A 12,825-nucleotide genomic window follows, 5' to 3' on the forward strand; every position below is an offset into this window, starting at 1 on the left:
TTTTAGCTCTCACGTTCTCCAAAGTCTAAGTGGAGGATAAGAAAAAATTAAATTAATTTCTTATAAAGTCATTCAATTTAAAGGTGACTTTGTATTTAATTAATTTAATTATTAATTACAAGGGAGTAGCTTTTAGGGTATGTATTAATTATTGGAAGGACGGAAGCCTCTTGTGATTTAATTAATTATTGCCAAGGAGGAATTTGTGGGGTATGCATTAATTATTGGAAGGAGAAGCTTTTAGCTTTTGCAATTAATTAATGTTTTAGTTCCTTCCAGAAGGATGAAGAAAAGGATAAATAGGGCTGAAAGTCTCATTGTTTAGCATGGGATTATTGTATTGGATGATTGTGAATTGCATTTGATAAGAGTTTGGAGGTGTGAATCACACTCCCTTTTTTTGGCAATAGAGGACGTTCATTCTCTCTTGTAACATTCTAGACGTCATTCCCTTAGGGTTTGGCCTTTGGAATACATCTCTTTGTACTTGATTGCAACATTTTTAGAATTAATATAATTTTAGCCTTGGTTCAGCTTTTGGGCATTCCTGGGTGCCCATTACACTAACACAAGGGCAGAGAGAAATCTAGAAGAGCCAAAATTTGACAAGTGCTTGTCACCTGCTTAAGCCTATCAAATACGTCTTGTGACTCATATTTCCATCTAAAAGTGCCCTTTTATGTGAAATATGTTAAAGAAGCTACAAGTTGTTTATATCGTTTTACAAGCCCCCTTAGTATTCACATAAGCCTACAAAACCCTACAAGTCTAAAATGTTCCTAGGTGGTGTCCAGTCAAGTATAGACTAAATCTTCTCCCAATGTACCTTGACCCCATCAATACCAATTACATGCTCAAAACCACAATTTGGAGGTCTCCTCAGAGGAATATCACAAAATACAAGAAAATGATTGCCCAAAATTGTCTAGACATCTATATGAAATGGCACTTGTCCTATGAAAAAGGTAACTTGGATGAAATGAAGCATTGAGAAGCCTAAGCCACATCTCCATTGTTTAATATGGACTTCATCCTTTATGTGTTGAAACCACCATAGGTCCACCACTGCAAAGAGCCTTCAGCACAACCTTCTTACACCTTCCATGAGCTCTAACTCTATTCTCCTAAAATCTTGTATGTACCTGCCAAGTAATTACAACTAATGGATATCCATCATAATATCAATCTCACCAAGAATTCCAACATAGGGATCCTCCGTCAAGGTGTAGTCACCCATTTATATGCTAAGCTATGTAACTCTCCCACTACATTGCATATGAAACCATCTACAACTGTCACATTGAAACCAAAAAATTCCTCTGTAGGTAACCCACACCTAGCAACTAATGCCTCATCTATGAAATTGGCATAGCACCACCATCCATAAGGCAAATCATATGTTGTCCCTTAATCAATCCTTTCAGCTGAAAGGGTTAATATCTAGGAAGTCCTGAAAGGATGACAATAATATCATTGGATGTATCCTATGCATCGCCATCTCGAAGCTCCACCTGCAAAGCCTCCTACTCACCCTCAATAGCATTGCCCTTTGAACTTGTATCTTGCATTCATTCATCACCCACATCAAAAACAACCTCTATGAGATGCATCTTACCTTTCACAAAGGCATCACTGTGTAGGCTCTAAGGGATCCTTATGCAAGAAGCAAAGCTAATTCCTCCTCAACTCATTATGTGGCTCTTGATCCATCTTGGGAGGAGGTGGCACACTTTTGCATTGTGTAGAAGACCTCTAAAATGGCTTGGAACTCCTATAAAACTTCTTATCCTACTGATTAGAAATAGGTAGTGATGAGGTATCAATAAATAGTTTGAATAGTTTCCTACAAGATCCTAGACTTAATAGAACTGACCAAACCTTGTAACCTATCATGTAAACTCTCAATAAACAAAATCACCATATATCTATCACGCATCCTTGGAATCATAACAGAAATGCATTGGAACTCATTAATATAAGTTTCAATATGTCGCGGCAGTGCTAAATCCTTGTAGTACGATGCAACATTCTTATAGTCAAATCTAGCAAGCAACTACTCACTGAACTCCTTGTAAGAACAAGTAATCTATGGCTTTGGGTAGCCAAACCATGATGCCACTAATCATAAGCCACACTGTTCAAATGTAATACTGCAAACTAAATAGCCTCGTCCTCAAGCATCGACGTAAGTGAAAGGTAGATGTTAAGCTTGTGCACCCAGGCTCGTGCATTGATCCTCCCACTATCGTCAAAGGCAGATAAAGTGCACTTGCTAGTAGCTCATTTGAGGTCACACCATTATATAATTGTCTAGGCTTCCTATCACCATGGTTCCTCGTACTACCTCTCCATTGTGTAAAATACTAATGAAGAGGGAAAGCATCTCTATCATGCTTTGAATGTGTGCCCACTCATCACTAGCTGCCATAACATCCTGATCTAGCGGTGGCTCCTCTCTAGGCGGAAAATGGGGATGCAAAGGTTTGTCAATTGTCTCTATATGTGTCCACCCACGCAAAGGAGAGTCAAATGCACTATCTGACGAAGATGGAACTCTACCACTCCTGTAACTCCTTGCAATTGATACTAACCTGTCCTCCTAATCACGCATATCTGTATGGTGATCCAAATCCTATCTGTCGAAGGATCAAATCTTATTCTAAAACCAACACAATCAATGGTTGTGTATTAACTAGAATTCTAAATAACTCACAATTCACATCACCCTGCTGATTTTGTCTATTCCGCAAGCAAGGACTCCTGCTACCACCATGAATGTCACTCCATAACTGTCTGGAATACATGTATCAAATTTAAATTGCTCTTGTACTCTCCTATGACTATAATATTTGTATGGCCCAATCCTTCCAGGATACATAGGAATAATCACAATACACTCAGGCTGGTAGAATCATGGCTCTGATACCACTGTAAGATCCCTTCCTGTGCCAATGTGCTTTCTTTTGATGTTTAATGAACAAAGATCAAGGTTTTTGTGAGGGTTTGTAATTTTTTTCGCTTGATTTCTCAATTCCAATGATAATTAAATGTTTAGCATGATTAGCATGAAGCATATGCAATGAAACAACTCTTGAAGCACAAAGTAACATAAATAAGCAGGTCTGATGTTAATTTATGAATCTGATTAATTAAGAACAATAACTGTGAATCCATACTAAGAATTGTAAACACCGTAAACAAGAATCTTGTACCCAGAATTCCAGTGGTAATCCCAGAGATGCCTTTATTAGAGAATTCAAGTCTTATAACAAGGAGAAAGTGACGCCAGATCTGCACAGAATTAATGAATAATGAAATTATCCACAAACCCTAGCTTCCAGGCTGAGAACTACAGTTCCAGCTGGGGCGATTTTCCTGTAGAAAAATCTGCAAATTATTTAATCATCAAATCCTTCAAATCTGAATCTGCAGTTCGTTTTTTCAATCTGATTTTTTCTGCCAGTTGATATCTCCTCAAACCTGATGGAAACTTTGTATGATCCCATTCCAAATCTGTCCTTAAAATTTCAGTTTTTTAACATTGGCATTTCATCAAACAGTTGACAAGCACAGTCAAGCCTGAATTTTCTGAGCTCTCGTGCCAAGAAAACACATTACAAGCACAAACTAATTGGATAGAAATTTTGTCAAACACTTGTATATCAACAGAAAACTGAGTTTTATCAAGAATTAGAGAATTATAAACTCCAAATACTTGGCATTTAAGCTAACTTGCAATAGCTAACTACTGATTTAGAAATCAGTCATTTTGACAAACACTTTGCAGCAATACTACTGAGAATTCTGAGAATAAAATTGGCAAACAGCGAGCAGAAGTTATCAGTCCCAAAGTGATGCTTAAAGTTTGATTTTAAGGCAGTCCATTTAGTACAAGTATTGAAGCAGACAACAACTATGAACCATTCGAAAATATAGATATTCTGAGCCAAAGTAAATACTTTCCAATGCCTTGAATGGTCAGCTATGATCATAACTTTCAGGTTGAAATCACGGCACCATGTATAGATGCCTCCTGACATATGACTCCCTACATGTCAAATGAGGAGATGGCTCATCATCAAATGCCCAACATGTCCATACAGCCTGCTCTTGCTGTGAGTAGTAACCCTGGTATTGGCCGCCTATTCTCCTCCAACCCCATCCAACTCCACATATCCCTGTCCACTGAGTTTCAAGTACAACGAACCCTATGCACTGCTGGTTACCCACAACTTCAGCTGGAAAAAATATTTTCGTACCAAATCTGGAACTGTATAGATGTCAAGGAAAGGAGTATTGCCAATATGTATTATGTCTGAGTTTAATTTCCTTGAAAATGAAGCCATATACTAACTGTGGGTTCAGATCATGAGCAGATTATGGAATAAAACTCCATCATTCTATCTTCTCAATACTTTCAGACCTTAAATACATTATCAGAATACTTCAAATCCATCCAATCCTCCCACTGTAGCACACCAAAATCTGTAACTATGCTCACTAGTGAGATCAGTGTGGAATCGTGGATTCACCTTTCAAGAAGATTAGGTTTCTGTCCAATCTTATGATCTAAGAATTTTCGTCCTCAGAGCAAACCAGTCACTAAATATCAGCAACGAGAGAAAATATCTTCAATTCAATATTCTCCTAACATATACTCAAATTAGAGTACAACTCCATTAAAATAGACTCTTAAGTCAATCGATTCACTTTCTTTTAGCAATGTGGAATAAAAAGTCACTTCAATTTTATAATGTCATTATTGCTGATATTATTGCTTGACAGAGCTTCAAATAGGAGTTTTACTGTGCAAATTTGGTGTTTGACATTCAGAGAATTCACAGGAAATATCCATAGCTGACCATTGGTTGCGACTAATTGCAGTTTGGTTGTTGGAAATAGTGAATGAGAGGCTTTCGTACTCTTCTCATTGCCCCACATGAGACCCAGCAGCTTGGTGCGTTTCCTAGCTCATAAAATGTAGAATTTCAAGCTATTTTTGTTTCAGATTTTTATCACTCTACAACATTCAGAGGGTTTGCAGATTTACTTAGAGAAATTCATCTCTTCCCAAGCCATACAAGGTGACTGGTTTTCCTAAGCTGCAATATATTTTAGATTTCATCATACATTGATTTTATTGTTTGCATACATGTTTGGTAATGCATGATTTTACCCGCACTGTAATTGACCATTAATAAGAAATGATAAATTGGCTGTAGGTGCACATGTCACCTGTAGAAATCATATGTTTGCATTCAAAAAGTCAAAAAGGATTGCATTTGCATTTTAATTCTTTGCCTGGATATCTTGGTAATCATTTGCAAGCATTTCAACTTCATTTGAGACCATTCCAAACAAGCAAAAACAATCTGAAAATAAAAAACAGAGAGATAGATCTTGCATGCAAAATATTTGACAAAATGTCAAACATCTGAAAAGTAAAACAATTTGGTGTTTGTCAGAGTTAGAACCAGCAGGGTTTCTTACATGTTCTCTTTGTACAAATAAAACTCTGTCAAATGATGTCATGATTAATAAAATTAGTCAAACCACCAGCTAACGTGAATTCAATGATTTTAAAGGCTATATTATAATCTATAAAATGCGTTGATGTACATAAGTAAATAATTATAAGATGCAAAAAAATTGAAAATATTTATTGCATAATAAGAATTACTAAAACAACAAGAGGGCAGTGTATGGCATACTTGTTTGACAAAATTTCCAAGATGACTGGAACTTTAATAATAATATCATCTATAGAAGCAAGCTCAGGAACACGACAAAAAGCTGCGAGAATAGTTAGGGCAAGCTGTAAATATGCTTCCTGCTGCTCTTTATTAATAATATTTCCGGTGCTTTGCCCAATCCCTGCATGATGAAAATACAAACATAAATAACTCAGTAAATGAAAATATGCTTGAGGAATAGCATTAATAGCCAGGCACAAGCAGATTGCTACTCATTTTATGTTGTAAACTAACGAGTTCCTAAACCAATCCCACTAGTCTTCCAGATGTGGAAACATCTTCTTTTGGTGTGTCAACTTTCAAAATCCGGAATACAAGTTAAACTACATATAAGTTCTGTCAATCAACACACTAAATGAGTTGTCTTGAGCCTACAAGGGTGCATATCCCTATGATTCCTTCACAAACACACTAAAACTATTCCTAAATTAATAAAACATTAAACTTTATCCTTGCCTGCCTTAATTTAAAAAAAATTTAAACTAAATAACTTCTGCTTAATATCTAACAGAGATATAAAATAGTAAGTGAGATTGAATAGAGATATATGCACAAGAGACATGAGCATATAATGTTATACATTGACATGTGTGATATATGATATCACATTTATCATAGTAATATTTTATGAGTATTCATTAAATTAATCCATAATTCATCTGTCTTGCAAACATCTGTTTTTGGCCTGCCGATATGCCAATAATTTATGGTCCGTGTTTTTTAGTAATATAGTGGGTTGGAAAAATAAATCTGCTATTACCCAGCACGAAATATCATTAGGGTTTGTGTGTAAAAATGAACTAAACAAATTTTGGCTTATGTTATCCTCTAAAATCCTCTGGCACATATGAAAAGTTAGAAATTGCAAGGTATTTCAGGGCAAATGGAGGTGCTTACGGATTTCCACTCTGATTTACCTCTCCATAATTTGAAGGTGACAATGGTCTTGAAGTTTTCAAAAGAAAGATTCTACAAGCTGCTGGGCAGTGGGGCCATTGTGATTTATAAATCTGATGTGAAAAGTTGAAACGGTGGGCCAGATCTAAAAAGATATGGTGCCAAAGCTGCATAAAATGAAAATGACTAAGAGAAATCAGACTATATGAGCAGGCACCATATTTATCCCCTTGAATATCATGCAAGCAGAACCGACAACATCTCTCAGAGGAAGAACAATGATATGGAACGATAACCTGAACTAAGATTTAGAAAAACTATCCTGAATGGGATGTTCATAATGCATGACTATAAGGATGACAAGAATGAGGCTATAAAATATTGTTCACAGTAATATGTGATATCCCCTTTCCGAAATAGCATTTAATATAAATGATAATAATATTAAAATATAAAAAAGAATATAAATGAACTTTGAATCAACATATAAGTACAATTTAATTAAGTTTAATGAATGGTCAGACAGTATGAAATGAAAAGATGTGACTCCCTCAAACGTGAGATATAAAAGGAAGAAAAGAAGTTCATTTAGAAGGTAGAAGTAGAAAAGAAGAAAAAAGGGAACATAAAACTAAGGAAGGAGTAATAGAAGAAGATTGGAATGGGAAAAATTGATTAAGTGTTTTGACTCTTTCAAAAGGTGGTAGTTATGAAAGGTTGCGACTCTTTCAAAGGGCACAAAGGATTAAGTATTGTGACTCTCTTGAAAGGTTGTAATAATAAAATGTTGACTCTCCCATCAGGAAGATATAAATAGAAGGAAATGACTTTGTTCAAGGCATGGAATAAGGGATCATCATAAGGAAGGTAATCAGAGTAAGTTGTGTTTCGAGATATAAGGCAATTCTGATCTGCATAAAGCGAGCATAGGAATCATGGAAGGATTAATAGAAGAAGCGACCATTTAAAAGGGAAAACATGATGAAGAGGTGTCACTCTTCCTCACAAAGGGCATAAAGGAGGACGAAGGATAACACAAATGCAATTTTTTTTAGGTTAAATAAGTTTATCAACAGAGAATAGTCAGAATCACCATTATAACAGGGTCAGCCAGAAGTAAAAATGCTGACCATCACCAAAAAAGAGATTATGTGCTACAGCAAAGCCTAAACTAATAAATATGATTATACACTATCATTTCCAAATCCTAATACAGCATTTAAAACTATACTTTCAGTAACTGCAACATTATCTTAATAGCCCAGGCCTAAGCTGCCATCTTTAGGCACCACATCTTTAACCTTGTCTTCAATTTGGCTGTTGTCTCCTCTATCTTCAGATCCCTTGTATGCTTCCTGGTTTATTTTGCAACTGTCATAATAGTGGTCTCCTGTGGCATAGTTTTCTTGAGCTGTGTCTTCAAAATCATCAAGAAACTGCTCCTTGTTCATTCTCGGGATATCTTGAGTGTAGTATCTTGTTCCAGTGTATACATTTTAATCTTGGGCAATGTCCTCCAAGCCATCATAAAATTGAATGTCTTTGCTGAAAATAACCAATGCTCTATCTTTCAGTAGAGTATGGAATATATCCTTTGAGATTTCCAAGGTAACTGTGACCTTTGACACAATATAAAAAGGTGAGTTTAATGCTAAACTCAGTAAGGTCCTTTTTCTTTTGGAAAATCTCCTTGTTCCTCTGTTTGCAAATGCACCACAAAATATGAGCAGTGAGCACAAACCAAAGTCTGTTCAAATTTTCATCAAACTCAGCCACAAAGCCAGCAAGGATTTCATGCCAAGAAATATTGTTCCTGGTGTTCTAGGTGAAGGACTGACCAAAAAACAAAGACCAGATCTTTCTAGCATAATGGCAATCAAAAAAGAGGTGTTCAAAAGACTCTTGATAATTGCAGACAGAGCAAACAATAGGTTGCTGACCACCATTAGAATAAAAAGACCCAACAGCAAGTCTCTTGAGCAGAAGGAACCATCTAAAGCAAACAATTTTTGGATCCACAAGTGAATGACAAAACAACTCAAAGATAAAGAGCCATCTAGAGTTTGACCAGTTAAATCCTTAGTTGTTATTAATGTAATCAATGATTCCCACATCCTTTTTGAGCATATTATAAATATGTTTGCTTTTGCACTCACTCAACCTTCTACCATCTTCACATTTGATATGATCAAGCACTTGCTGAGAATTCAACATTTACCTGTGTTGAGTTTCCAGGATCTGCTGCAAATGTAATGGCATTTCCTGTTCAAGGTACATGTTTTCCATATGCATCATCCTCTCATCTATATTGAGCATGGGTGAATGAATAGACATGTCTATTTAATAAAAAAATAATTAATAATAATAAAACTTAATTATGTGTTATATATATATATATCAAATAATAAGCTTGTATCTCACACAATATTATATCTCATATACAATTATATGAATAACCATAAAGTTATCCGATAGAAGCTACCAAACATTAACACTCCCTCTTAGCAAGGGAGGATAAAACACAAGACAAATATTACACCATTGGTAATATCTCAGAAGTTTTCCATCATTAATATCGCATACGATATCAAGAGTATTGATCTCTAGAACATCAACATATAATATTCATCAATTACTCAAACTTACAGTAAGATATCACATTTGATATCAAGAGTCTTGATCTCCCAGAATATTGACATCCCATATTCATCAAGTACTCAAAAACAAGGTTTGATATCACATTTGATATCAAGAGTATTGGTCTCCCAGAATATTGACATTTGATATTCACCAAGTACTCAAAATCATTTAGATATAACATTTGATATCAAGAGTATTGGCCTCCCAAATTATTAATGATATTCACCACTTACTCAAAACATTTAGATATCAAATTTGATATCAAGAGTATTGGCCTCCCAGAATATCAATGATATTCACCACTTACTCAAAACGTTTTTAGATACCACATTTGATATCAAGAGTATTGGCCTCCCAAAATATCAATGATATTCACCAAGTACTCTAAGAGTAATGGCCTCCCAGAATGTTGAGATGCAAGACATTCACCATTTACTCAATTTATTTCATCTCATTATACAAGTTGATCGTAAGATCGTCACCTTACAACAACTTCTCCCAAATACAAGTGATGATCATTTGGAAGTCGTCACTTCTTTATGATATACATTGGGGATAGGCCCATATAAATGTCACGTGGTCATAGTCCTCTTGATTGCAACAACTTATTGATCTCTAGAGAAACCATCTCAAAATGGTTTACTCCCTCTCAATCAATAAGACCAAGTTCACCAAGGTTAAATAAATAACATCCTCAATCTTCTCCCTCTCTTTCAAGATTTCATCAAATGAAATGCTATTCTCCCTCTAAATCTCAATCTCCCTTTTCCTGCAACAACATTCTTGAAGGAAAGGATCAAGACAAAATAGCTCGTATAGAAATATGAATAAGAGAGAAACTACTATAATTCTCAAGGACAATAATTCTATGTAATAAGATCATTTTAATGTAATATAGACTTAAATCTATATTTTCAAAATATTGTTTTCTTATTAAAAAACATATAATAATCTATAGCGACAATTTCAATAAAATACATTTGACTTCATGTTTAATCACCATAAATTTAATATCATATTATTCATTGATTTAATAATGTAGAAGAAACTTTAATATATATTCACCTTTCTTTATATCAATCAAAATATTTCATATTCATCGTATAAATGCAAAACTTATTTGAAATGAAATAATACATACAAATGTATACTTACCTATAAGGTGTCTGTGCCTAATATGTTATTATTTATTGCATACAACAACTAATCATTTGAATGCCTTCTTTATTGGATATCCCTCTCACCAAGGTCTCCCAATGTCAGCGTTGATTAGTCTACACACTCTATAGTTGCTTAAAGCCAAGCACTAAGATAGGGCCCACTTGTGTTAATCATCATTTACTATTTAACTTTAGACTCACAAAATCTTTGGAAGTAGATCCCTTTTAATGCTTTCCCATTTATAATTGATACCGGTGTTGTAAACTAGGTGGTTTCAGGTATGCGCATCCACAAATAGTATGTCAATCTTGCGGGTAAAGCTCCCACCATGAAAATTGTCCTCCACACATAATCTGCCTACGGAGGAGTTCAGAGATTAGGGTTTTCTTCAAACACAGGGCTCTTGTAGGTGCTATTAAATCCCACGAAAACAATCATGGCAATGGCTCCGCCAGCTAAGATCCCGAATCCCTGCAATGCAAACATAGTGGACATGAAGGTGCCACAAGTTATTTTGTTCACATACTCTGACATGATTGTGACGGATAACAAGTAGTCCCCGCTGATTGCAAAGCCTAGCCAGAAGTGAAAGAAGTGGAGAGTTGTCATGACTGATTTAGAATAGTTTCTCCCGGCAGCGATCGACTTGGTAAAACTAAATCTTGAGAAAATTCTCAATAAGCTTTTGATCACATTATTCTCCCATAATTCATCCATCAGCGTTGACAAATTTGAACCATTATTGAAACCAAACAAAACAAAACAAAACAAAAAAAAATCGTTGTGCTTTTCAAAGAAGCTTTCTCTGCTTGTTCTTTCCTCAAGTAGTTCCAATGTATTTGAATTATCTGTTGATCATCATGTTAGCCTTCAAAAATATCTAATATCCATTCATCAATAAACGTTGCAATTGGGGTTACTATCTCGATGCTAGTCAATTGCTGGCCATGTCCAATAGGCACTAGAATAGGAAATATTTGATATCTTATTTACTAATTTTGATTCAAAGATGAATCGGCCATGCCTTCTTATTGACCGTTGAGAACGGACTCACTTCATCCAATGTTATTATATATCTACACTAGGAGAAACACAATTCAGATCACACTCTTCATTGATTACATCTACGCATTTTATTTGATGGGCAATTGTTTATCTTGCCAAAAAAATCATCTGACTGCCAAGCTCATATTAGATGATGGCGGGCTAAAGGAATTTTTTTATGGAGCCAATTAAAGTAGCACAAATTTTGAAAGAAAAAACCAGATTTTTTTTTTTCATAACCCACTCTGATACCATGTTGAGTTTCCAGGATCTGTTGCAAATGTAATGGCATTGCCTGTTCAAGGTATATGTTTTCCATATGCAACATCCTCTCATTTATATTGAGCATAGGTGAATGAATAGACATGTCTATTTAATAAACAAATAATTAATAATAATAAAACTTAATTATGTGTTATATATATATATATATATACATATATATATATATACATACATATATATATATATATATATATACATATATATATATATACATATATATATATATATATATATCTATATATATATATACATATATGTATATATATATCTATATATATATATATATATACATATATATATATATATATATATATATATGTATATATCTCACACAATATTATATCTCATATATAATTATATGAATAACCATAAAGTTATCCGATAGAAGCTACCAAACATTAACAACCTGGAAAGAACTTGCCAATAGCTTTAGAAATAACAGTATAAGTTTTCTTTTGGGCCACAGGGATGTTGTATTTGTTACTAATAACATCCCAAGACCCCATTTGCTTGTCAATCAGTAAATCCTGAATGAGAGAAATGCCTTTGTTATGCCATTTTTTTGCGGAGCAACACTGTCTAAGAGCTAGGGGTTTATTATTAAGGTATATGCCCCACTAGATAGATCTGTCTCCAACATAATAATAGGGATTTTACCCCATAGCATACCTAGAACAGACTATAGGCTTAACCTGACACCATGCTTTCCATATAGTTGAAAACAAATTAGATCCATAAACTTTGATATCAAAGTCACCAAGAACAAAATCAATTAGAGGAATATTCTTCCACTGTTTCCCCTTTTTAGGAATTAAATTTGAAATATTGTTCCTAATCAAAACCTTCCAAGGTTTGTTACCATTAAAGGCTTTGATAATCCATTTTGAGGCAAGAGCAATACCTTGTGTCTGCAGATCTCTCATCCGTTCTTGGGAGAGCAGCACCATTCGCACTTCACATAATGTCTTTTCCTATTCCCAATAACATCTGACCACAAGAACTCCCTTAAAATCTTTTACAATTTATTAGTATGAGTTTTATCAAA

The 12,825-nt window shown here is 34.7% G+C and overlaps 1 protein-coding gene across 1 annotated transcript in view; it reads right to left on the reverse strand.

Moving 5' to 3' along the window:
- The window catches only part of LOC149551825 (neurochondrin family protein), a 255,668-nt gene that overhangs the window by 221,120 nt on the left and 21,723 nt on the right, over positions 1-12,825 (reverse strand). Inside the window, exon 3 of the mRNA XM_089787327.1 lies at positions 5,712-5,874. Coding sequence (XP_089643453.1) covers positions 5,712-5,874 — 163 coding nt within the window. The remainder of the gene's footprint in view (positions 1-5,711; positions 5,875-12,825) is intronic.

This window comes from Cupressus sempervirens, chromosome 6 (genome assembly GCF_028749045.1).
Source record: "Cupressus sempervirens isolate cs-2001-9-10 chromosome 6, ASM2874904v1, whole genome shotgun sequence".
NCBI classification, from domain to species: Eukaryota; Viridiplantae; Streptophyta; class Pinopsida; order Cupressales; family Cupressaceae; genus Cupressus; species Cupressus sempervirens.